Source organism: Strix aluco, chromosome 8 (assembly GCF_031877795.1).
Source record: "Strix aluco isolate bStrAlu1 chromosome 8, bStrAlu1.hap1, whole genome shotgun sequence".
Classification (NCBI taxonomy): Eukaryota; Metazoa; Chordata; class Aves; order Strigiformes; family Strigidae; genus Strix; species Strix aluco.
Window position 1 is genome coordinate 16,452,434 of NC_133938.1, and position 24,344 is coordinate 16,476,777.

Below are 24,344 nucleotides of genomic sequence, written 5' to 3' on the forward strand. Positions count from 1 at the left end.
AGGGACGGGCCGGCCGCTTCCCGGTGGCGTGGCCGCGGGCTGCAGACGGCAGCGCGGGCAGGCCCGGGGGCGGCCCGCCGGCGGGGAACCGCTGGTTCAGAGACATGAGCTTGGCCGACCGCTTTTACAGAGCAACGGTTTATTAAAGGATCAAACCCAGCAAAGGGTGCCCGGAATCATTTTCAAGATCTCAAAATAACGAGAGAAAAAGGATCTCGTGAAGGGGACGGGGCCTTATCCTCGCTGCCCACACAGCCTTGTCCGCAGGGTCCCACCCCCGGCGGACAGTGACACCAGACCCGGGTGGAGCCGGTGACGCTGGGTGTCAGGCCGGGCACTGCTGCTGGCAGGAACACGCCGTGTGAGCAGAAACCCTGCTCACGGTGTCCTCGGATTTCTGGTCTAGCCTCATCTGTCCTTCCAGGTTGAGAGCAGAGTCTGTAAATGAGAGGAGAAAGGGGTCGTGTGAGGGGTTTTTTATACATCGAGGTACTTGTGTCAGTCCGGCGAAGCTCACGGTTTTTCACACAGTCACAGCTGGACGGAGGGGTTGTGCACAAGGACCCGTTCTGCAGCCTCACCAGCCGGTACACAGTGGAAACCCACGGAGACAGGAACAGTCCTGGTCGCCGAACAGCCTTCTGTGCAGCGTAGAACTGGCTCCACGGAGAAGCATTTTGCTGCCTTCTTCTCAAATGCAACTGGCTTCTCAATTTTGACAAATTTGCGCTGCAGCTTACAACCTATAAAACATGAATTCTCTTAAAGCACCTACAGAATTTATGTAAATAACTTTTTCGGCTTTATTTGTAGAATTAGCAACAACTAAGACCAATGACCAAGTGACACAAGCTACATGAAACTAATCTGAGTAATTTTTCTGTCAATGGTTTAGGCTGTGAGAAAATCAGGCATGTGAGGCACGGTCCCAGGGACAGAGGCTTGCCAAATAGGACCTGGGTAGGACACAGGTGTCCAAATCCAAAAAGATACTTGTGAAAACCTCAGTCAACTGACGCTCAGCTTTACCCAAACTTATGACAGCACTTCATTTTGGAGCAATAGTTGCCCCTAGATATCCGTATATCCACTGCTGCGCTGTGCCTAGCATCACACCTGCCTTGCCATGGCTGACTAGCTTAGTCCTTAAGTCTCCCTGATCCACACTTTTCTGGACTAGTCCCCCCAGAGGAGCTTGATCTAAGAATATATTCCAAAAATGCCACCACATGCCCGGAGAGTTGGGTTCCACACAAAATGCAGTGCACCCTAATGTTATCAATATGTTCATGTTGGTTTTATATAGGACTTGGATGGTAAGAACAACCATTACCGGGCTAAGGGTTTCAGATTAAGTTCATCTTCAGCCTGAGGAAATTAAAACAGGGATTTCCCACCTTAAACGCCCTCTAGTTCAATAGTCATGGCTAGATTTTTTTTTTTTTTTCCTGGGAAACTAAAAGCCTGGAAATAAAGAATGAAACTTAAGCATGACATAAAATGTCTTTTCAACAGTCAAACTACCTACTTTTCATACTGACTTATCATCTCTGGGAGTTCTAAGTTTATAATTTTATCTGGAACACACAAACTTCAGATAACTACATCATGCATAAGAAGTTGATATAAAAATGCAACAAAACCAGAACTTGCAGTGAACTAACAAACTATGGCCACTAATCACAAAAATAGTGAAAAATAAGATGATTGTGCTACAATTAATATAAATCATCTATTCATGTGACTAATTAATTCATCAAAGGCAACAATATTAATATATGTTAGAATCTTAGTACCTCCAGCACAGGGGTCTTCTGAGATGATCCAGGACTGACCAAAACTCACTGCATCTTTAGCTAAATATCCACTGGGCATTTGATATTCCCTTTCCTTCTCAGCATCGTATTTTCCACAAATACCACATGTTTTTCCAGCCATCCAGAAAGCAACCTGAATCTTTGTGGAAATAAAGAAAAGATGCACTTAAATGTTTTTCTTCTAAAAATAAACCCACTGAAAATAATTTTAAAAAATACCTCAAGTCTCTGCCCATCATAATATAGTTTATCTATGCCATAATCTGGGGCTTTTAGTGACAGGCCTTCCTTTTCGCTGCTGATCAACATGCTTGCATCTGCAACAAAAAAAGCAAAAAAGGGATTTCTTTTAAAAGGACGTTATTGTTTTAGGGTCCAGCCTGAACCACTTGTTAAATTCCTGGGGACTTAATGCAGACTCTAATGAATCTTGAAAGAGATGGGGGAAATGAGAAAGACCATACTGCTGTCTGCCCTGGAACAAACCAAAGCCCTGTGACAAGGGTGCCTGTGGCCGGAGGACATCTAGATGCTTGTTCCGTGGGTCTCCATGATCAGAACAAGGTACCACAGCCCTGCATTGCTTGGTCTGTGCAAAGATACACAGGATCAGCATCTCTCTCCTTGCTCATCTTTCTTGCCACCCCTATGAAAGCTAGTACGAAGGTATGTTAAAGTCACCTAATTGTTTCTCAAATTAGGGCGATCTTTATCTTGAGAGTTGTTTGCAGGAACACGTCCGCTCCTTCAAAAGATAGAAAAGATTAAACAAAATATAAAAATGAGTCTCTTACCAGAATTAGATGTGTATGGAACACCTCTTGGGGCTTGAACACCATTAATCTTCAACTGGACGAGTCCATTGGAAACATACATGTCAACCTCACTTTAAGTAAAGGAAATGAGTATAAACAAATGCTTTTTGCCCTACTCAGTTCACGGTTTCTGGTCCTCACAGAACCAACACTGCAGGATGCTCATATCATTCTGGCATGAGTCACCTGCTACCCTTTGGGAGGAAGATTGAGAGAGTCCAGGAAATCCTGCCAGGAGGAGTGCTCACAATACACCTTTCCCTGGCTTTACTCATCTCTGAGTGTCTGCTTGCGGCCACGGTTCAGGCAGGAAGACACCAGGCTACAGGGACCCTTGCTGTGGAACAATATAATTGCTATTATGTTCGCATAAATTGAAGGTGCTTTACATTTCAAAGGAAGACTGGACTCCCTACGGTGGTTCTCTTACAGCCTGAATAGTCTGTGTATTGTAGTATTTTCTTCAGAGTAGTGTTCGCTCTAATGAAGAAATATGAAGCTCAAGCACATCGAAAGCACATCCGTACAGTTGTGTGAAATGATTGGGAACGATACAGTGATGAGGAATGTATCACAAAAGATACAGTCTATAAAACAAGCATCCTTCTGTACTTCCACAAAACACGTGCAGGGCATACTAGTTTCTCTCTGCTATGGCACAGTTAGGCACACAATTTTCAAAAATAAATAATTACTTGTAATAAAACCTTGCAGATCAAAGCCTATTTATGCACTTTGAAGAATACTCCCTACAATGATTTTGGTATGCATAATCCCATACAATTTAGAGTATCAGACTATACTTTTAAAGAAGAACCTATGAAGGCAGAGGTGATTGCTCCAAGATGAATCAAAGCGTGTTTTAAATTAATTTCAAACAGATTAGAACATTATGCACCAGCTAGGGGATGACCTAATCTGGGATAAGTAATTCCCTTTTTAGCAATGTCCACTTCTCAACATCTCTGCTGAGATGATTGCGGGTGCTAATTAGTTCTAATTATTACCTTAGTGTAGGAGATCAGACTAAATGATTACAACAGTCCCTTTGGGATTTATAGTTTATATGTCTATCTAATTACTAAGGAATGAAATGAGATGGTTAAATGCTAACAAATTAATGAAGAATTTTGGGCAGTAAATTTAGGTTACTGTGAACCTCAGATATATTTCAGAAGCACTTTTGAAAGACAAAGTCCCAAATCCCAGTGACACTCCTAGAAATCTTTCCATTGACATTAGTAATTTTTGCATGAGTCTTATGCTAGCACCAATCTGCCCTAACAATCTGGTCTTCACTTTTACAGCATATTCAGCTTGACATCTATTTGTCATTAAGTTTGCAATTACTTACTGGCTGGCGAGTCTGACATTTATTGCTGTAAGGTCAGCAGACTCTTCAAGTCTTTTCATCATCACCAGGAATTTCAGTTCCGGACTACAGTCCTGCACCAAGACATGGTAGCAATTTGCAGGCATTGAATAGTTAAATTCAACTCCGTTGAAGGTTGTGATTGTACTTTGGAAAACTGAACAACGAGCTGAAAAAAAAAAAAAAAATCAGTCAAAAGCAAGCCTTTTATACTTCATATAAAACAGTTACTCTATTTTAGATTTGTAATTTTTTTAAAAAAAGATCATTTTCTGGTTTTACCTATTCCCACGTAAAAGCAAAATGATTCTTTCAGGTGACATATCGGATATGTAGTAATATGAAAGCAAAACTTTGCCCGTCCCCAGATAGCAGCACAACCCACTCGTGATTCAATCATTGTGTGAGATAAATTCTGCTCACAGCTGATGCAGGTGCATCTCTCGGTTTGTGGCCTTTTGGCTTTTGTAACTTTGTTGTAGTGAAAAGAATTTCTCAAATGTTGTTAACAATTCACATACCATTAACACTAGAGGAAATTCACTAAAACGCTGCTACCTTTATTGAGTCATAACCATTTTGTTGGAATTCCTACCAGCTCTGATTAGAAATTATTTTACAGCCATTTTAATTAATAAAGGCTAGTTTTAGTGTTTACCAAAGAAATATGCATAGGTATGATGTTAGCCCGCTGATTTCAAGCAAAATGTGACTCCTTATCCCAGGATTACATAAAGCTTTTCCATTTAAAATTTACCCTAAGTAAGTATAATGTGATTAGCTCTTAATACAGCATTAATGAAACAATAATCCCTTCAAAATCAAGTGCAGGAAGTTAAATTAATGGGTATACTTTGGAAGCTGTTTTAGCTTCTACATAACAGCACTAATCAAGTAGAGCATCCCAAATCTGAGGTCACTTAGATGTCTCTCTCATAAATTTTGTAATTTTTTTTCTTCACAAGCAATCTCTGCAGTGAAGCTGAAATGGATGCATTTGGGAACAGGTGCATTTGGTATTACTATTTGGCATGGAACGGAATATTTAATCTTACTAATATAGGTTTCCTTTTCTTTACATCTTTGCAGCCTCACAGATTTTCATACAGATGGGTTTATTTCTATCTGAAGTCCAACTGCTTTTTTAAGTGAATGTAAAATCATTTCAAGTTATGTCAAAAGTATAAATCATATTTACAAAATCTGCAAAGTCAATCAATGCTTTTACAGATAGTTAATTGCTGACCTTTAAGGTTTTCAATGATTGAAAGTGTTACTTGGAAAAAGACATTCCGGTCAGTGGATGGTAGTGTTGAAATTGGTGTTCCTGGACTTGAAGGGAATTGCAGGGGAAGCCTGACGGCTCTGTCATAAATTGTGAGCTGAAAATCAGTCAGAAAACAAACATGAATGTAAATGCAAAATACAGTGTAGAGATGAGATAACATTCTCCTATGATGTTCAAAGAGGACTGTACTGACTGAAATTTAAATTAGAATCTACATTTAGGTCAGAGCTAAAAAGAAATCAAGTCCTCTGTCTACAGCATGAAATAGCTCTACAGTCTGACACATCTGCAACCTATAGAACAGGAGTGCTATAAATGATGTTTGATATTCATCAATTTGCAGATTTCTGGGAAGTTGTGCATCACATTTGCTTGCAGTCTGAACAGCTTGCTTACCTGAGATGCACACCATCTCCTTGCCTATACATTGAGGCCTTGCTTATATTATTTGGCCATCATGCTTCTCTACAGCTTGGTTTTATTATCTTTTTCAGGACACAGGAAAACCTATCATCTTCCTGAAGATTTGGGGAGGACTGGTCTTTTTAATAAGTAACTGTTAACGTGCTATCAATCATGATGGTTGTTTTGTAACCTGTTTCTTATTTCATATGTTTGCATGTTACATGAGAAAGAGAAGTATGTTATATTTATTTTCACGATGGAACCAACTGCATGAATGTAACATCCTTTTGATGGAAGCTTGTTTATAGTTTAATTTATTTTTTTTTAATAATATGTTTAAAAGGCTATTAACTGTCAATTTCATAAGTATTTAATGCCCCAGGATAAAAGATAGTGGAAATAGTTACCTCGGGTAGCTTGAGGACCACATCACAGGTTCTTGGAGATGTCAGAGCCATAACCAATGTTGCCTGGTGAGAGGGACCACGCTGTTGCCTTTGGGAATACCCAAGCACATATGCAGCTCCTGGAAGAAAGGAGTAGAACCTGGAAAAGGAAGTAAGTGATTAAAACGTTCTGTCTTTGAAAAAATTGGTTATTATTTGTTCAGACTAAAATGCCCCCATAAAGCAATACTCATTCTGTGTTAGACACATTTTGTATCAGGATTTGGCAATATGTGGTGTTGTGCATGGGAGGAGGGGCAGGCAGATTTTAACTGTTAATGGGTGAAACAGTGTTCAGGAGATTGGACAGCAGAGTGATATGAGAAAAAAAAGTATAGCCAGCTTGTTTTAAATGCATTCAGACTTAAAAGTACACACCAATTATGTAAAACCCAATATACTAACATGCTAGAAAAAAGATGACCTCATATTAACGTGTCAGGCCTGCAGTGACAGCTTTTAGCAAGGATACTTCACCCACTAAGTTTGTGGATGAGTCAACAGAGGGATCTCTATGATTGAATTCCCTTACAGGCTTGAGACTCATATAAAGAAATACAGAAAATATTCCTTTAAAAAAAGGCATAGTCTCAGAGCAGAAAAATCTGAGCTCAGTGCATTTTCTCCAGGATAGTCAATTGGATCATTTCATCCCCTCTAATAAGGGCAGATAACAGCACTTCAGGTAATTCAATCTAATATAAAAAATACCCTCTTTAGTAGACATTTGTTAACCAAATCACCTCTATGCCTTTAAAAGTGAAAGCTTGAGTTGCATGCATATTTAGATAATTGAATTGTTGTATGTGTCTGTATTTTGGTAGCACTATGAAAAAAGGTTAGACTTTGATATGAATCTATATTTTATTGTGGGCAATGCATGTGTGAATGAAAAATTACTTTAAATTAGAAGTCTACAATAGATTGGGTGAATCCCATCATCCCCTTTGTTTCACAGAATCACAGAATCATCTAGGTTGGAAAAGACCTTGAAGATCATCTAGTCCAACCATTAACCTAGCACTGACAGATCCCAACTACACCATATCCCTCAGCGCTGGGTCAACCCGCCTCTTGAACACCTCCAGGGGTGGGGACTCCACCACCTCCCTGGGCAGCCCATTCCAACTCCTAACAACCCGTTCTGCAAAGAATTACTTCCTAATATCCAGTCTAAAAAGCAGTTTAAAGCAGTTTTCCTGCAAACTAAAATGCACTGTGCTTTGAGGGAATTAATACACAGAAAAAACGGACATGTGTAATCTGATTTTGTAATAGCATACTGATTAAGTGGAATTTTTCCAGCTCAGAAATTGCGGAACTGAATCTGTAATTATCTGGAGCATTGACACAGGTGAATTTTTCAAAACTAAAGTAAAATCTCACCATCTTGAAGTTGTTCGGACTACTGAAGACACTTTCGTCCACTCCAGCTTCATCTGCATAGCTGGATAATCTGCAAATTGCCCTGTTGCAATCTGAGTGGCAATCTGGTAGTCCTGGCAATCTATACCCCATTTAAGAGAACCCTAGTAGAGTGGAATATATTTATTTTTGTGTAAAACATAGTAAGATCATTATATTTCATTTACATTTGAGCTGATCATTATTTTAAACTTACTAGTACTTCATGGGAATTTATTACTGAAGCATCAGCACAGAGTTTCCATCTACTTGATCCTGTGATGCTTGAAACAAACATCTGTATCCTTGATCTTGTGGGCTGTGTATCAGTGTACAGTACAAGCTGTAATCCTGTCGAATGGTCATTTCTGTGGATGGCACGAAGGACTGCCACCAGTATTGGTGGCTTGCTGTCTCCCAAGAATTTAGGCTTAAGTTATTAGAGAGGAAATAGAGACCAAAAACATAAACAAGCATTAAAATTACTATATTAAAACCGCAGATAAAAGATATTTGTAAAGGAAAATTTTCATTCAGAAAGTCTTTTTTATGTGAAGTATGGAACAGCATCATAGATCATCACTCAACCTATTCCGTTCATATGTAGCTTTGCCACAGTCTTTCAAGGGAGACCTGTCACAACCTGTGTAAGTAGAACAGTAGTGTTGGGAATCTTTTTGTAAAGTAATTTCAGTGTAACAAAAGGAAGTATGGAGGACCCTGCTGTATAAAGAACCAGTATTACCCAGCTCAGCGCTGCTCTCTTACCAACCTGTAATTTAGCTAACAGTCTTTCTGATAAAATTCGTTTAACGACCTGTTTAAAACTGTGCTAATTTATGTTGACAGAGGGATCTGTTCAGTGCAGTCCAAAGTGTGGTACTTGCATGAGTAGCAGCACGTGGCCCCGTTCAAAGTCGGAGCCTTATGCCTGGCAGCAGCATCCACTCGGGCTGTGACTGTCCTACCTGAGCTGTGGGGCAAAGGTCCCTACCCATCCAGGGGAGAGCTGCAGGGGGGTGAGCTGTGGGGCAGCAGGTCCTCCCTGTGCTGCCAGGTCTGAGTGGCAGGGACCCGCGGAAGGGTTAGGTGAGACAAATTCCTTGAGGGCTTAGAGGAAAATGGGGAAAGAGCAAGGCTGTGGCTGAGAAAGAAGGTGTATGTGGTGAGAGCATTGGGGAAGACTGGGAAACATTCAGGGAGGCAGTCATGCGGTGAAAAGATGGACAAGAGAGATGAATTCAAGCTACATGGAAATGGGTGGGGGAGAAGGTAGAGATAGTTACCTTTTTTTCCACAAGCTGCTTACACAACTGGGAGTTGCTGGTGCAGAGGAGGTGCCTCAGCAAAGTACGGTTTACTATTTTGTAGGCATGTAGATCATTGTTTGAAATGTGCAAAATTTTCCTTTGATGAAATCTGCTCCAGATTCCATCAGTTCTTACAATAGCTCTTACAGAAGGTCCAGGTACCATTAACTATTTACCATGTAGTTATTTCTGAATAAACACCTGGATTGCTCTCAAAGTTGAACATTGCTGCAAAATCAAGGTCTTTTTAAAGGCCTTGCATGGTCCTACTTATAGGAACAGAAGTACTTGGCAGTAAAGACTTAATGAACAGAAGAGTAGCAGTCAAGTCCTGAACTTTTACAGGGAGCTATGCAATAAAAAATATACCTGAAACCAGTTTCTAATCAAGCAGGTCAGCACTTCTAAAGCATTCTCATTTTTATAGTGAATTGTTTACTGATTAACACAGTTTTCAACATATACATTCCAGTTTCATTTAACAAGATAGCCTTTGTTGAGTGAATATTAAAAAACATTCAATGACTATCCAATGTGCTCACCTTTATAAAACAGGAAACAATTCATTTTCTTTCTATATATTATCTAATATGCTAAATCACCAAATTTTTTCTGTTCTGTTATAAACTGACAATAACTGGAAATCCAAAGTAAATGTTTTTGTTTCTTATAGATTAAGACACTCACCTGAGATATGGCTCCAGAGATGCCTTCATCACTAGCTGAAGAAGAGGAGGACCTGATGCTGCTGTTCAGGACTTCCCTTCCTGGGTCCTGCAAAAACAGAGAATCACCTTGAAGCAGGTTGTTTACCATTGGAAGTTGTTGCAGAACTAATTTCTCATATTTTTATTCTCAGAGAATTAAGTTCTAATTGCAACAGAGCTAGTGAGAGCAGTTAGTTGTAAGCCCTGCTCACAATATAAGCAGTAAATATACCTGTTCATCTGCAGGCTTGAACCAAAACTGGTAAACAGGTAGATTTGCCTGTGAAAATAGGTAGTATGTAAGAAGATCTAAGAGAAGACAAAGAACTAACTTTTAACAAATGCATTAAGAAGATCAGTATTGAGTATGGAAAAAAGACAAAACAAAATTAATTTTTTTAAACATTTTAAACTGAAATATTCTGAAATGTGAAACTTCTGAACTGAAATGCTTCAGAGAACCAAATAGGTTAAAAAGGGGAAAAAGCTCTGCTAGGTGGTTACCTCGTCCATCCTGCAGCAAACATCCACCCTCAACAGTCTGTTTTCTCTTTCTTTGGTCCATGCTTTATGGGCACAATTTCCTGATGTACAAAATATTCACTACAGGAAATATAAAGAGAACAGCCTGGATGAGTTACCTGTTGGTTGGCATATTCATTATCCCCACTGCAGTGCCTGTCTCCAGAGTGGTCTCCGCTGCTGCTGCAGATTTTACTGCTAGCAGAGCTGACACTACGGCTGCTGCTGCTGCCACTGCTGCTCCTGCTGCTCCTCTTGCTGCTGCTGCCACGCTTCTTCCAAGATTGATGTATTTCATCTTTCTTGTGTTTATTTCCAGGCTCTTTACCATCAGCAGAGGAAGCAGTGGAAGAAGAGGATGAACTGGAGAGTGGGGTTGCACTGGGCTCTGCCCAGAGGTCTGTAACTGCAGTCTTGTCTGTTCTGTGAGTCCGTCTCCTATGGTGCCGTGTTTTATTTGTGACCTCCGAAAACAGTTCAAAGCATTATGAGTTTATAGCTTGTTCTGTAAAATTTCTCTGGGTGTCAGACAACCTGCTCACCACAGGCTTTCAAGGAAATACAGCTTCTTGGCCCCACACACTGCAGAAGCTGCACCAGAACTCACCTAGACCCATTCCTCCCAGCTGAAATGCTTTCTCATGCCAGTTTTCCACAGTGGCTTCATTTATAGAAAAATATTTCCCTCTCCGATGCTCAAAGACGCTTACCTTGAACACATTTTCAATGCCTAGAATCTTCTTCAGTTTAGCTTGAATGTCCTCATACAGAGATGTCTCATCCTTTTCCTTAGATCCTGAGCTTGCTACATCAATTATTTTGGAAGCTGCTTTGGATCCTGCCTGAATCTCCAGCTGTATTTTGCCAATATCAGCATCTGTATGAACTAAAGTCAAGATACTTACATTCCAGGGTTGTGCTGCTTGAGCAGCATTCACAAAGATTGACAGAAAAGCTTGTTGTCATGACTGTACCTGGCTTCAAAACTATTTTGGCCTCAAGTTCGCCAACTAATTTGTGCAGATAGGTATTTCTTAAGAAAGCAGAATTTCGTGACTTTAGGCTGAGACAAGCAGAACATCCCAAACTCTCAGATTTTCTACAGAAGATGCGTGCATAAAATCTTCCTCCTACACTGTTGTGATGTGCCTCTTCTGAACCTTGCTGGTATCCTTTGAGTATCACACTAGGAATATTGCTTTGCTGTATGAAAGAAAAATATGGTAAATAAAGATATTTTCTACAAAAAAATTGTCACAGGTCCTAAAATCTTTCCTCCTATTAATGAAGAGAATGATGACAGCCCTGCCTAAGAAAGGGAGCACTGTTTAAAAATAGAGATTAAAATTTAGAGATTAAAATTAGAGATCCAAGCACTGGAAGCACTGGAGTTTCCTCCAAAGTGCTCTGTGGAAGAGGACAGCTCTCCTGCCCAGCCTTTCCCAGGCAGTGTATCACAAACACACTTCCCAGTGAGAACCTGCAGGGCTCTTTGGAGGGTCTATATCTCTGTATCAGTTTTGGGCTACCAGCCCTCCTGTTGTAAGTCAACCTACCTTTCCCACGCTAGACTCAGAAGCTGAAGAGCGCATAAGAGAATGGGCTTCTGCAATTCACTGCAGGAATTACCTCAGGATTTGGGAAGAGAAATATATAACCTGCCTGAGACCCATCTTTTCCATATTGCTCTGGCTCAGAAAAAAAGGGATATTGTACAAAGTATACAAATTTCACACACCCTCCCATTGACTGTAAAGAAATAGAAAGACGTGCTGTCAAAGCAACCCTACCTGCGTGAGATGATGAGAGTGAACAGACTGTGAATAACCACGTCTTGAACCCATTGGGACTTATGTTAGGCTTGGTTTGGGGTATGTCAGGCACCTGTTGAATCTCACCGTTTCTGTTTGTGCTCTGGTTAGCCAGCTGCTGTGTTGGGGGTGCTCAGCCCCTCCGAGGAGCTGTCTGTTCTCTACCTGTCTGCAATAAAGATGGTGAGAGGCCTCCTTACCTTCTGGCTGCCAGGTCTTGAAGATCTTTCTGATGGCTGAAATGGCTGGTCAGAGACACTTGGCACTTCTCCGCTGGGTAGAAGCGGGGATTTCTTTTCAGAATCTACTTCTTCCATGTTCCTTGAAATAGCATAAACTTCACTCCTGTGGAGGTGACAAATGGCACACAAGTAACATCTTCTGATTTTGCTTACCTGTCTTTGATGGTGCAAAAAAGACAATACTAAGCTTTATGTGACTGCCAAGGTACAGCAGAGCCTAAAAAGGAGTTGCGTGTTCGTGATTTTATAACAGGGAGCTCACAATCAGTGACACAGAACAAGCAAAATACAACAAGCTCTTGTGTACCTCACAGCTGTGAGCTCAACCTCCTGATGGCAGGGAGGGGTTTCAATCTTCAAATTTTTCTCTTTCATGTTTATCTTGGCATCAAATTTCATCGTAGTGTTGGCACTGAACTCTGCATGAAATTCAAGACCACTCTGAAAGTATTGTGTATTAATCCCCATCATTGCAATCATATGAAAATATGCCCTGAAAGAGTGCAAATAAAAACATGTATAATTACAGATTAACATGCACATATTTAACTTTGAAATGCAAAATTACATTTTCACACTGTTCTGTTTATTGTAAGAGCCACTACTGGTGGATGAAGAGATGTATCATAGCAGGATAAAAAAAAAGCTGAAGTGCCACTGGAGAAGGTGAAGGGTTTTATCTGATGAACAAAGCTAACATGGACCTCTCACTGCTTTGTCACTGATAGATTGCTTGAGGACAAGCTAACACCAGAATCTCCTAGCTTCAGATTGTGCCTAGTTTATTATTATTATCAGTATTAATATTATCATTATTATAATTATTGGTATTAGTACTGTTGCTTTTGCTTTTGATTTTGCAGATCCAGAAGCATTTCCCCCTGAAATCTCCCCAACTTGTGCTAGGTGGTGATGCGATTCTATGCTGAACTTGTAAAAACCTGTTCATAGGTAACAACTTAGTATGTTTAGTCACTGAATAGGTACAAACGTGAGCATTTTTAGCAATGGCAGAACATAAGAGCATCCTGTGGAATACAGTGTACATTGCTACGTTTGCAGGGTTGTAAAGCACCAGGTGATTGTGTTGCTTTCTCACAAGTTCACTGCTCTGGACTACCACAGCCGTCCCAAATCTGGGACAAGTAAGCCCCTTATATAACAACGTGCAATCACATATCTATTTCAAATGTAAATGCTTGTGTGTGTATGTGAAAATATATGTCATTTTTACTTTGGCTTGATGTCAGCATGAATATCCGTGTTGGTTTCCAACAACTGTGAAGGTCTAAAATTGTCAGATAATGGTGGTGATATCTGTATATCCACTGCAAAAGACAGACAGGAATTACATGAAGAGAGAATCAATAAATACTAGAGATACAATGTTTTCAATAAACATAGTAGTTAACACACGGGTAGTGCTTTTACATTTTGAAATACTTCATGTGATATTTAAAGAAGATTGCTACTCCAGAGTTATACAAATATGTCCCAGGTGGAACACACTAATTACTTCTCAAACCCTTTGGAGGTAGCTGAACACTAATGTTTACACATTACAAGAGTATTTTATAGAGGGATTTAATGTCAACATTGGAATTGGACCACCAGTTATTGTGGAGAAACTGCTTGGTTTGGCATCCCAAGCTCACCATCAGCTGCAACCTGGGCCAGCGCGGCACCGCACAGACTGAGCTCCAGTGGCATGCCAACCACTGTGGGGACAATGTGCCGCAGCTCGCCCACCATCACTGGCAGGGTCCATCGGCCTGAAATGCCTCGCTGGACCTCTTCCACCACTTTTTTCACCACTGGCTGCCAGTTTGATGATCCAGTTAGACTCTGAAAACAGAGAAATAGGTTAGCTAAGAAGAGACAGGGAAGGGGAATTTGTCAGCCTCGCAGACAAAAAGGACAACAGCCTTGAAAGTACCGTCATGGTCTGCTGAATGGCCTCTTTATCAATGTCAACAAAGGCGATCTCTTGGCCCAATACTTTGACGTAAGCAGACACCAGAGGGTCTTCAGGAGGCAGTTCTTTCCATCCCAGAAGCTGTGGTGTTAAGGAGAGATGGGGAGAAAAGGAAGAAGCAGATAATGTCACTTAAAATACAGTAATGTGTTAGCAAAGAGCAGATCCCATCTGAAGGGTGCTAATCATGGTTCCTTAGCCAGAAAACTGATAGACATCTTACAGGTCTGGACCAATGTGGCCTTTCTTATGTTGCATAACTGACTTCAGTGGGAGGTTCCCTGCATAAGGATGAAGTAAGGACTTGGTAATTTCTGCTCCTGTAAGTAGTGGGTGACACCTGAGGACTCACGAACAAAAATCTTGTTTAATAATCCTTTTGAAAGGGAAGAGCAACCACTTACTGTGTTTTAATACACAGTTTAAAACATGAATTTTCTCTACCAGCATCATCATCACCTTTTGTACTGTACATTAAGGACTGACACATATTGAGTGAAAAAGTGGCATCTGTTGACAGTGTAAGTACAATGTAAATTCATCTTTCCATGACCAAACAGGAAGACTGACTCCTCTCTCACTGAAACATCAAAGGGACGGCTTGGTGGGTGGGTCAGTGATGCCACCCCAGTGCTGGCGGGAACTGTGTATTGCAAACAGATCAGAAGGGTGTGTAGAGACATACCATTTTACCGAGTTCCTTCAGTGTCTTGTATGTATCGTACTCAGCAAAGGGAATGTTCTGCTTTCTGATAAGCTTAGTTAGGCTTTGTGACCGGAGAGCCACCTGTAGGAAACAGTCAGGCCAGGTACAAGAGAGCCCAGGAAAACCTCTGTACCTAGTGTTACACTCACCGAGGCCGCTCTAAATACATACTTTATGAAGCCATTGCACTTATGAGGCTATGTCTACCTGACAGATGACTGCAGGCTATGGCTGAAGATGCTGAGGACATGCTGAGCCAGCTTTGAATTAATGAGAAGGGATAATTTTAGGGCAGTGCAGAGCTCAGCCCAGGCTGCAAAGCTTGCCCAAGAAGCTGAGTAAATGACTGCATGCTGTTACATGGAGCTTCATGCTACCCTGACTGCACTGCTGGCTGGAATTTAATTTCAAATGCCACTTCCCTATACTTATGCAAAATACCCTAGATGCCATGTGGCTTTAGGTAGGTAGATGAATGTTCTGCTGCATAAGCTTTCCTCTGCTCTCCTAGGTTTTCATGCCTATTGATGAATGTATGTGTCAAGAAGCCCAAATAAAAGAAGCAGCCTAAGTAAAATCCTAATCGTTATCTAAATTTTCTCTTCCACATACGGCCTCACAGCCAGAGATGGAGTAAAACACTACATCACAGTCCAAATGGCTTAACAAGTAATACTATCTGTAGCTGGCTTACATCTAGCTGGTGGTTTTAATAAAATACTTACCTCGATAATATCCGCTGCAGTATTTGCATAATATGCTCTTACTTTTGTGATTATATCAGGTGGAAACATGGTGCTGGGACCATTCATTAGATAGAGCCTCCAAATGGCACCAGCCTGATACTCAGCTATCACAGGAATAAAAATAAGCAGAGGTTTTGGTTAGGGTCTCCAAGATGTCTGGTGCATGTAAGCCACCTCAGGAACATGATGTAGTAGATTGCAAGTGGTTCTGCCAGGATTCAATTCCATAGGTCCTCAAGTTTGTAACTTCAAGAGGAGAACTTTGTTCTAGGGCAGAGTCAACACAACCACCGTGACTGAAGAAGTCCTAAATCCATATGTAGGCACTGCTTTCCCCAGCAGATACCCAGAGAGTAGTAGAACACCCTCAGGGGATTTGCATGTTAGGAGGCTCTTGTGCTTTTTTCTATTTCAAGAGCACACTAAACTGACAGCCCATGATTGAATTTTGAATTAAAATCACAGAACACAATAGAGGCATTTGGCTATGTAAGCTGAAGCAGTAGACAGGAGACTTCATACTCACAGGAATAAATGCCGACATGAATGACCTTGCTGTAACGATAGCTCAGCCTGTCAAGTCTGGGGCTCAGTAGTTTAATGGCAATGTTGCAAGCAGCAGATCTGAGTAATAAAGAGTTAAAATCATATGAAGATAGTCAACTGTGACCAAATTCTTAGAAAACTGCAAGGAAAAAAAAAAAATCACCATTTGTTACTAAAAAATGTACTTCTTCCTCTACTTACAGATTATAGAGCTGTGGGATCCTGCCTACTGCCAAAGCCTTCATGTGTGAATATGTGAAACTGGCTACTTGTAAGCTGGGCTCCGTCAGCAGCGAGCTGGCCATAGCTGTTACAGTTGGAAGAGCAGGCTTAGTTTCGAAGAGGACAACACAAGCCACCATTCGGACGTTAGGAGCAAGTGTGTTATCCATAAAGACCTGGAGGGAGATCTCCCTTACCTAGATGAGGAAGACACAATCTGTGACTACCTTGTAACTTCTCAGTGAGAAGTTGTTTCTAAACCGTGCATGTGTGATCTGCAGTGAATGGAGAGCAAAACCCTAAACAAAGACTTGAGCATGGGACCTGTGACTAAAAATTAAGTTACTGCTGGGTGCACAGTGAACAGGACTGGAAGAAACAGCCATTAGTAATGGGCCCAGTGTTACAGCGACTAAAGCAACCTCTTTCCTGGGATATCAGCAAGGATGGGGTGATGTCAGGAATTTGCAGTGTGGGCAAGAGGAAGACCTGTAACTGAGAAATCTGCCCAGAGTTGCTAAGATTACCTGATGGCTTTATTATTCCTGAATTACTAAGTCAACCCAAATCATACCCTCTAGGATATTTGTTTAAATAATAATGTCAGTTACTTTTACAGGGTCTTTTCTGGCAATTTTCCTCAAGGCCAACACGGCATCAGCATGAATTCTGTTTGGTAATGAAGCTGCAGCTGGGGAAAATGTTGGCAAAAACTTCAGGATGCGTTTGATACTGGCCGGCTCTCCTGCATTGCCGATGGCTTTCAGGGCCAAGGCCATGTCTTTGGCATCACCTTTGCTGGTGGCTTCAGTAGCAAGGTCATGGAGTGGCTGAAAACAGAGCAGACTGTGTTAATCTTATCAGGTAATGATCTCGTAATAATGCATAAAAATATTCATTGTCATAGCAAGCAAAACAACTACTGGCGCAAAGTCCGGAATAAAGCAGTTCAGATCTTTCTCTCAGGAAAAATCTCACCATCGTTTTCAGGATGCCAAATGTGGAACATACAAGCAAACTTGGTTTTCTCCTTACACCGTGTTGTAATTGATTTTAAATTGTGCCAGAGCCTGAGCATGGGAGATAATCCTAAATGGAAGCCTGCACCAATTCAGGAGGAGCCCCAAGCTAACGCCGGGTTCAGTCGTTCCTTGGGGCACCTCCGTCAGCCCTGCCAGCCTGCAGGCCCCAGGGTCTGCACAGCTGCAGGATTACACTTGCATATTTTTCACTTCCTATAGTGATAGCAAGTTTACTTAAACAGTTCTGTTATTCTGAGAAGACAAATTACCCTTCTGGTGGCTTAGCTTTGTTTCACTCTGTTTTGGAAGATTTAAACACATGTGAAACACCAGCAGACCATCTCAGTGCTGTGGTCCTTCTGAGTGAGGAGCCAGAGCTGCATAGTCTGAGGACAGTGTCCTCAATATTTCTGACAGTGATATGCAGTTATGTAGCATGGCCTCTTTGGAAGCCCTAACTTATGACATATCTAGAGCTTTGCTTATATTCACACTTTAGTGCCTTTTTAATATATTAAGTACACTCTACCTAATGTAAGAGAGAAGGATTATAATTATTTTGCTTTAATCCCAAATTTATCATACCTAAACTCAGTTTCAGGTTGTTTACAGGATCCATTATCCCCATGGACTTCTACCACTTACATTTGAAATTCTGAACTGTTAAGACCTGATTTTTCAAAGACATCAGCTCGGTGTTTCATTCTGTCTTTGCAATTTTAAAGGCAATCACAACTAAGAGTGAGACATGTAAACAGCAAGTTACCTAATTGCCAACATTGTGAGAGCTACATTAGAGGCATTTAAAAAATTTCTTTACCTCCTTTGAATAAGAAATGACAGTCACCTACCCGAAGAAGTTCGTTTGGACAAAGTGAAGTCTGAGCACAGTATTTATTTACCATGCTACCATACCCCAGGTAAACAATTATTCGATGAATTGGTGCTTTCTGGATTTGGGGACAGGTCAGAAAAGTCTACAGAAGAAAGAAGTAGCAGTCTTTAATGTTTCTAGTAATTAGAGCTGGTATTTTGTGAAAATTACATTTGAGAAATAAATAGATAAAATTACTTTGGATTTTTCATAAATATTTTCAGAAGTTAAATGGTACAATAGCTACAATAAAAGACTCGCTACACTTATATAGTATGTACTTTAGATTTTGGTTACAGGACATTATTTTCTTGAATTTGTCTATTTTTTAAAAAAAATATTTTGGCAAAAAGAAATCAATAGTAATTTTCTTAGGATTTGTGGGTTTTAACATCAAAACATTAAACGTTAAAAAAATTTGGCAACAAGTATTTGGAAACATTTTCTAAAGCATTCCCCATTTTGTTAATACCTTGCATTTTACAAATTTAGAAGGAAATATGCTGCATCTTTCGCTTATAATTCTGTGAATTCACCTTTAAAAAGGAGTGAGATGGAAATAGAAGAATGATCTCTACTCACTGAGGCAACTTCTAGGGTTTGTTTGTTGGCTGTAACGAAATGGAAGGCAAGAGGGAGAGTCACAGCTGCTTCCCAGATGTTCAGCTTCTCATCATGAATTTTTTGCTTCAGGAATCTGAATGTGTCAGTAGCTCCAGCAGCACAGATGGCGCTCAGGAACCAGTCCCTGCCAGGGAGAGGAGGATTAGTTATCCCCATTGCCTGGTATGCCTCTGATCCAAAATCCTGGCTGAAGGTGGTACAGTTACCTGTAGGGAAGGTCGTTGGCAAACTGCACCCACAAAGACTCAATTTGTTCAAGGGTCACTATACGAAAAAGCTGGACCATTTGTAAGAACTTGGCTGAAGCTTCTTTAGAGGCTCCTTCCTTGTTATTCTGAACTAATTGCCGCAGTGTTTCTGTTAACTATGGGAAAAAACAGACAGTTGGAAGGATCCATGTCTAAAATAATTGTGTGATGACCTGTTAACCTTATAAATAATGAAAGAATATGACAAGTAAGCCTCTAATACCTGTAAATCTGGATTTTTAATCCTTATGAGAGGAATCGGCATCTGGAGTAACTCTCCTGAGAAATGATAACGAAGACTCCCCTGGTTTTGCAGCTGAGTTTTTGGTGCACTGATAGGAGTCCTTTTAATGTCAACCAATGACAGTTCTTGTCTTCAAGGGAGAGAAAGAAATTAATCAGTAGCCTTTAACCACACTGTGTGTGTGGAGGACACATACAGCAGTTGGAGAAGACTGAGGGGTGCCCAGTAGGACCGCTGCAGTGACCACAAATGGCTCGTGCACCTCTCTGTGCATTGCTCAGGATTATCTGGAAATGTCATAGGACTGGCGAGAGCTTTCATTAGTTTGACAAAGTCTCTGACTGGTTGAAGAAATGTTTCAGGTGGTCCAACAAAACCCCCAAACAACAGGACATGGGCCCTGGCTAGGCATCCTGAGGGACGTACAGTGCCTTGGCCCTTCGCAGCCCACAGGCCAGATGTTTCTTGTTAACTCACAAATTAACAATAAATATGTTTTAGGCATCTCCTCCTGGCTCTGATCATCATAGCTATGTTAAGGACATACATGGTGCCTACCTTGCCTCCATGACTGCTGCCCCATTGGGTTCATTGAAGGGTGAGATCTGGTACACCTGCTCAGATGTAGCAGATGTCATCAAGGTCCTGCTGTCATCATACTTCATCTTGTAAGTGAACGTCACAGTGCCCTTAATGTTTCTGGCTTTCTAGAAGTGCAAAGAGACTCACTCACAAATCTGAAAGGGTGGTAATTAATTGAGCACAGACAAGCCAAATTCCCTACTAGCATCAGCGCAATGCATGAGTGTTTGGCAGTGGCTTATGCATGACCATGGCAGGAGGGGTCCCCACTGCTCGTACCAGGGGGCAGGTGGGGCAGGGGCGGATGTACGCCATGCCCATGTTCTTCACCGCTTTCTCCTGGCAGTCCGTCAGGTCCTTGCTTTTGGAAATGGTGGCACGGTTATTCTTACTGTCATCCTGGATAACATATCTGGTTTGGCAGATGCCTTCAATCCCAGCCTGTGAGTGTTGATTAAACACAATGAATTTTCCATTTGAAACAGCAATAAATAGGTCAAAGAAAATTGCCTGGGAAGTGTATGTACAGACAAGTTACTATGGAACAGTAAAATGAGAATAAAAGTAAAATCAGAATGGAAAAAACAAACCTCCTGTAGTTCATACACATTTTGTGACTTTTTGATGGTTATCTGCATCATGTTCAGAATCCCTCGCACTAGGTTAGTGCATAGGATGGGACAGTCCTCAGGGGCGAAAATACTTCCAACCCTTCCCTCAGTGTATTCAAACTTAAAGGCTTGGCTGAAACATTCAGTGATGGTCTCTGTAAGCCTCAAAGATGGAGTGAAGGGGTCCATGGGCCAGAAGCCATTGTATTCCTCCAACTTTGGTGATCGAATCTGTGAACAAAATTAGAAAAACATTCATCCTGGTAATTCAGTTTGAAACAGTGCAATAACAGGGAAACTGGGCACTTTCAGTCCATGGCTGGACACAATCCATTTGTCCAACACCACAGGAAACATTTTCCTCCTCAGCCTATTGTGCTGGGCCTAGGAAGCATCCTTGAAAACACAATTTCCATGAAGGCTTTCTGCGAGAAAAATAAGATTGTGCAAGCAGCATTCAAAACTTCAGCAAATCTGGTGAAGGTTGTTGGGTAAGTGAAAGACTATCTGCTGGCAATCTGTACGAAAGGATACTCACCCATTTTCCCCAGATGTCCAGTGAGATCTCCCTTCAGTCTGCAAGGCAGCCAAGCCATTGCTCAAGCTGCCTGCCTAAACACATAGGGACTATTTTGGCTGCTGCCCGAGGTCCAACATGTCTCAGACCACCAAAGCTTTAACACAGCTGATAGGGAAGAAGACATGGCCACGGGACCTCTCACAGGAGATGCCCCAGCGAGAGCTGATGTCTCTTTGGAAGTAGCTGTCATCATTTTGAGCTTATCAAGCTGTAAAACTTGCACACAAGTCCTTGACTGCTACCTAGTGGGAAACGTGTGCCTGCATGCACATACATATCTAGTGACATACACATACATGCACACTTCCCACCCTCATACATAAATGTACATGCTCCTGCATAGAGCAAAATGGTGTGGATTTAGTGCTTTGTTTTATTTTAGGCATTTATAACCAATGCTGCAAGGGTGGCTTGCCTCTTGTCATGTTTCCTCAAATTAATCACAGAATGGGTTAGGTTGGAAGGGACCTTAAAGATCACCTAGTTCCAACTCCCCTGCCATGGACAGGGACACCTTCCACTAGATCAGGTTCCTCAAAGCCCTGTCCAACCTGGCCTTGAAAACTTCCAGGGGGGCAGTCATCCACAACTTCTCTGGACAACCTGTTCCAGTGCCTCACCACCTCCACAGTGAAGAATTTTTTCCTTATATCTAATTTAAATCTACCCTTTCAGTTTAAAGCCATTACCCCTTGTCCTATCACAGCATGCCCTTGTAAAAAGTCCCTCTACCAGCTTCTTGTAGGCCCCCTTTAGGTACTGTAGGAAGTCTATGTCTCACTAGAGCCTTCTCTAGGCTTAACAACCTCAACTCTCTCAGTCTGTCTTTATACAAGAGGTGCTCCAGCCCCCTGACCATCTTCATGGCCCTCCTCTGGACTCACTCCAACAGGTCCATGTCCTTCTTATGTTGGGGACCCCAGAGCTGAATGCAGTACTCCAGGTAGGGTCTTAAGAGAGTGGAGTAGAGGGGAAGAAACACCTCCCTCGACCAGCTGGTCACACTTCTCTTGATGCAGCCCAGGATACAGTTGGCTTTCTGGGCTGTGAGCACACATTGCCAGGTCATGTTGAGCTTCTCATTGACTAACACCCCTAAGTCCTTCTCTTGGCTGCTCTCAATCCACTCATCACCCAGCCTGCATTTGTGCTTGGGATTGCCCCCACTCATGTGCAGAACCTTGCACTTGGCCTTGTTGAACTTCCTGAGGTTTGCATGGGCCCACCTCTCCAGCCTGTCCAGGTCCCTCTGGATGGCACATCCCTTCCCTCCAGTGTGTCAACCCCACCACACAGCTTGGTGTCATTGGTAAATTTGCTGAGGGTGCACTCAATCCCACTGTCCATGTTGCTGACAAAAGTGTTAAACAGCAGCAGTCCCAAAACTGATCCCTGAGGAACACCACTCCTCACTGGTCTCCTTAAATTAAATTCTACTCAAGACTACTGTCTGCAATTACTATAGTTATAACAACTCTAGTAAGGTTACACAGAGCCTGCAATTGCAGAAGTATGTCAAGTTTGATAATAGGTATTCCTTCATGCTGTTTCAGTAATGTATGCGCAGGATTACAGACTGAGTAAATTCCTAGGATGAACGCTAAGTGCCCTCTTACAGCTTTCTCCCTACGTGGTATCTTCTAGATCCCTTTTTTGTGGTCCTTCATTCCATGGCAGTATTTTAAACTGTTTGGTTTAATCTTTTCAATGAGTAACAGCACTTCCAGATCTGATATCATTATGCCGAGCACAAGCATCACCATTAGAATTCTTCACATTTGAATTAATGCCTATGTGAAGAGTATCAAAAGGAAGATAATGGAGACAGATGGGACTTTTTCATGTGATATCTGTAGTCCAGCACTGAGCTTTTCTCAGGCTATGGAGCAGGTTGAAAAACATGGATATTTCATTCTTGAATTCTCATTTTCATACTCAAGTTTAGCGTTGCCTTAGTAAAACTGTCTTAGGGACATATCTTTAAAGCAGCTGCTTGTCATATTTCCACATGGAGATAAACCTAAGGCAGCTTTAGTCAAGGAGGCTGAGGTACTGATGGCAACAGAGCTGGAGCAGCTCTGGCTCCCTCCCACAGAGGCACAGGCTGAGAGGAAGCCTACTGTCTGTAGGTCATTACCAATAACCTGGTAACCCAAAGCAGTTTGGCTACAGCTGCAGACACTCCAGTGGTGCCCTCAGCTCTCCCCCAGCACGGCTCAGCAGTACAGGGTGCAAAGCTCAGTGCCTTTACCTGCACCTCTGCCCGTGCCGGGGAAATCATCACTGCCTGAGCAAACCTGCTTGGTCTGACATTGGGCTTACAATGTCAGCTCAGCACCAGGAAGGGCCCTAAGCTTTTGTGTAAGCTCTACATCTTTTTGTTGCTTATTTGACCAGCCTGGAGGTCTGAACCAAATGTCTATAGCTGTATGATGCAGGTGGGTGGTTGGGTTCCCACGCCCATGGTGATTTACCTGGAGAAGGTGGTCGCTGCGAGACACACGGCTGATCTCCAGCTTGCAGGTTAGCCTCACCCCCGCCATCGCCAGGCCTCTGCTGGGCAGCCCGTGCCAGGTGAAGCTCTCGTAGCCATACAGGTAGGTCTTGCCGGCATGAAAAATGGGCTCTATTGGAAAAAAAACCCAAAAACCAGAAACACCTCCTCCGCTATGACTCACAAGAACCGTCCCAGCAAAGAAAGGTGAGACTGCTACTGCCAAAAAATAGATGCAAGCAGTGGGCAAGGCACAGCCATAGGGGAGGGCAACATGGGAGCTGCTCGCTGGCAGTGGAAGCACACTTACCGAGGTCCTGTTTCTGGCCCCCTGTGTGGGAGGAAAGGACAGGATGCGTGAGAAACCCCCATCTCTGTGGATCCTTTAATTTATTATTAATTTACTTAGTGTGTTAATGGTTGGCAAACAACCAGTAAAGGGTTGCCAGGGTGCACCCCATACCCCTGGGACACCAAGCCCACACCAACCCCACTAGCTAGCTCCTGCTTGCTCGGCCCTTCCCCTGCTGCTAAGCTTAGGCACAGAAATCTAATAGCTTACAGCTGAAGTCATAAAAGGGCTTCAGCAAATTAAGCTGTAAACAACCCTGAAAGGCCCCAAGGAAATGCAGTTTGCTTAAGACTGCAGTGGCCATCATGGCTCAGCAGTGCTGGTAAAGCTTCAACTTACCCACAAGGGTGAGCACCAGGGCCAGGATGAGTCCCTTCAT

General features: G+C 42.1%; 1 protein-coding gene across 1 annotated transcript; it reads right to left on the reverse strand.

Moving 5' to 3' along the window:
* Positions 1-325: 325 nt before the first annotated feature.
* Positions 326-24,344, reverse strand: LOC141926831 (vitellogenin-2-like). Its single transcript, XM_074833239.1, has 35 exons — positions 24,305-24,344; positions 23,924-23,944; positions 23,594-23,745; positions 20,519-20,770; positions 20,208-20,369; positions 19,905-20,053; positions 19,326-19,476; positions 19,061-19,218; positions 18,813-18,978; positions 18,208-18,333; positions 16,946-17,164; positions 16,314-16,531; positions 16,093-16,190; positions 15,546-15,670; positions 14,800-14,901; positions 14,076-14,195; positions 13,795-13,984; positions 13,374-13,467; positions 12,447-12,632; positions 12,098-12,242; positions 11,061-11,289; positions 10,797-10,972; positions 10,206-10,550; positions 9,797-9,844; positions 9,545-9,631; positions 7,765-7,977; positions 7,530-7,672; positions 6,105-6,243; positions 5,251-5,386; positions 3,987-4,173; positions 2,612-2,703; positions 2,037-2,134; positions 1,797-1,956; positions 582-743; positions 326-438 (listed from the first exon to the last, which is right to left on the reverse strand). The coding sequence occupies exons 1-35, from the start codon at positions 24,342-24,344 to the stop codon at positions 326-328; spliced, it is 5,202 nt and encodes a 1,733-aa protein (XP_074689340.1).

Coding starts and splice junctions, on each gene's coding strand:
- LOC141926831 (XM_074833239.1), bottom strand. CDS start 24,344: ATGAAGGGACTCATCCTGGCCCTGGTGCTCACCCTTGTGG. Junction 18,979..19,060: donor GCCAACGACCTTCCCTACAG/GTAACTGTACCA, acceptor TCTCCCTGGCAG/GGACTGGTTCCTGAGCGCCA. Junction 1,957..2,036: donor ATGATGGGCAGAGACTTGAG/GTATTTTTTAAA, acceptor ATTTCCACAAAG/ATTCAGGTTGCTTTCTGGAT.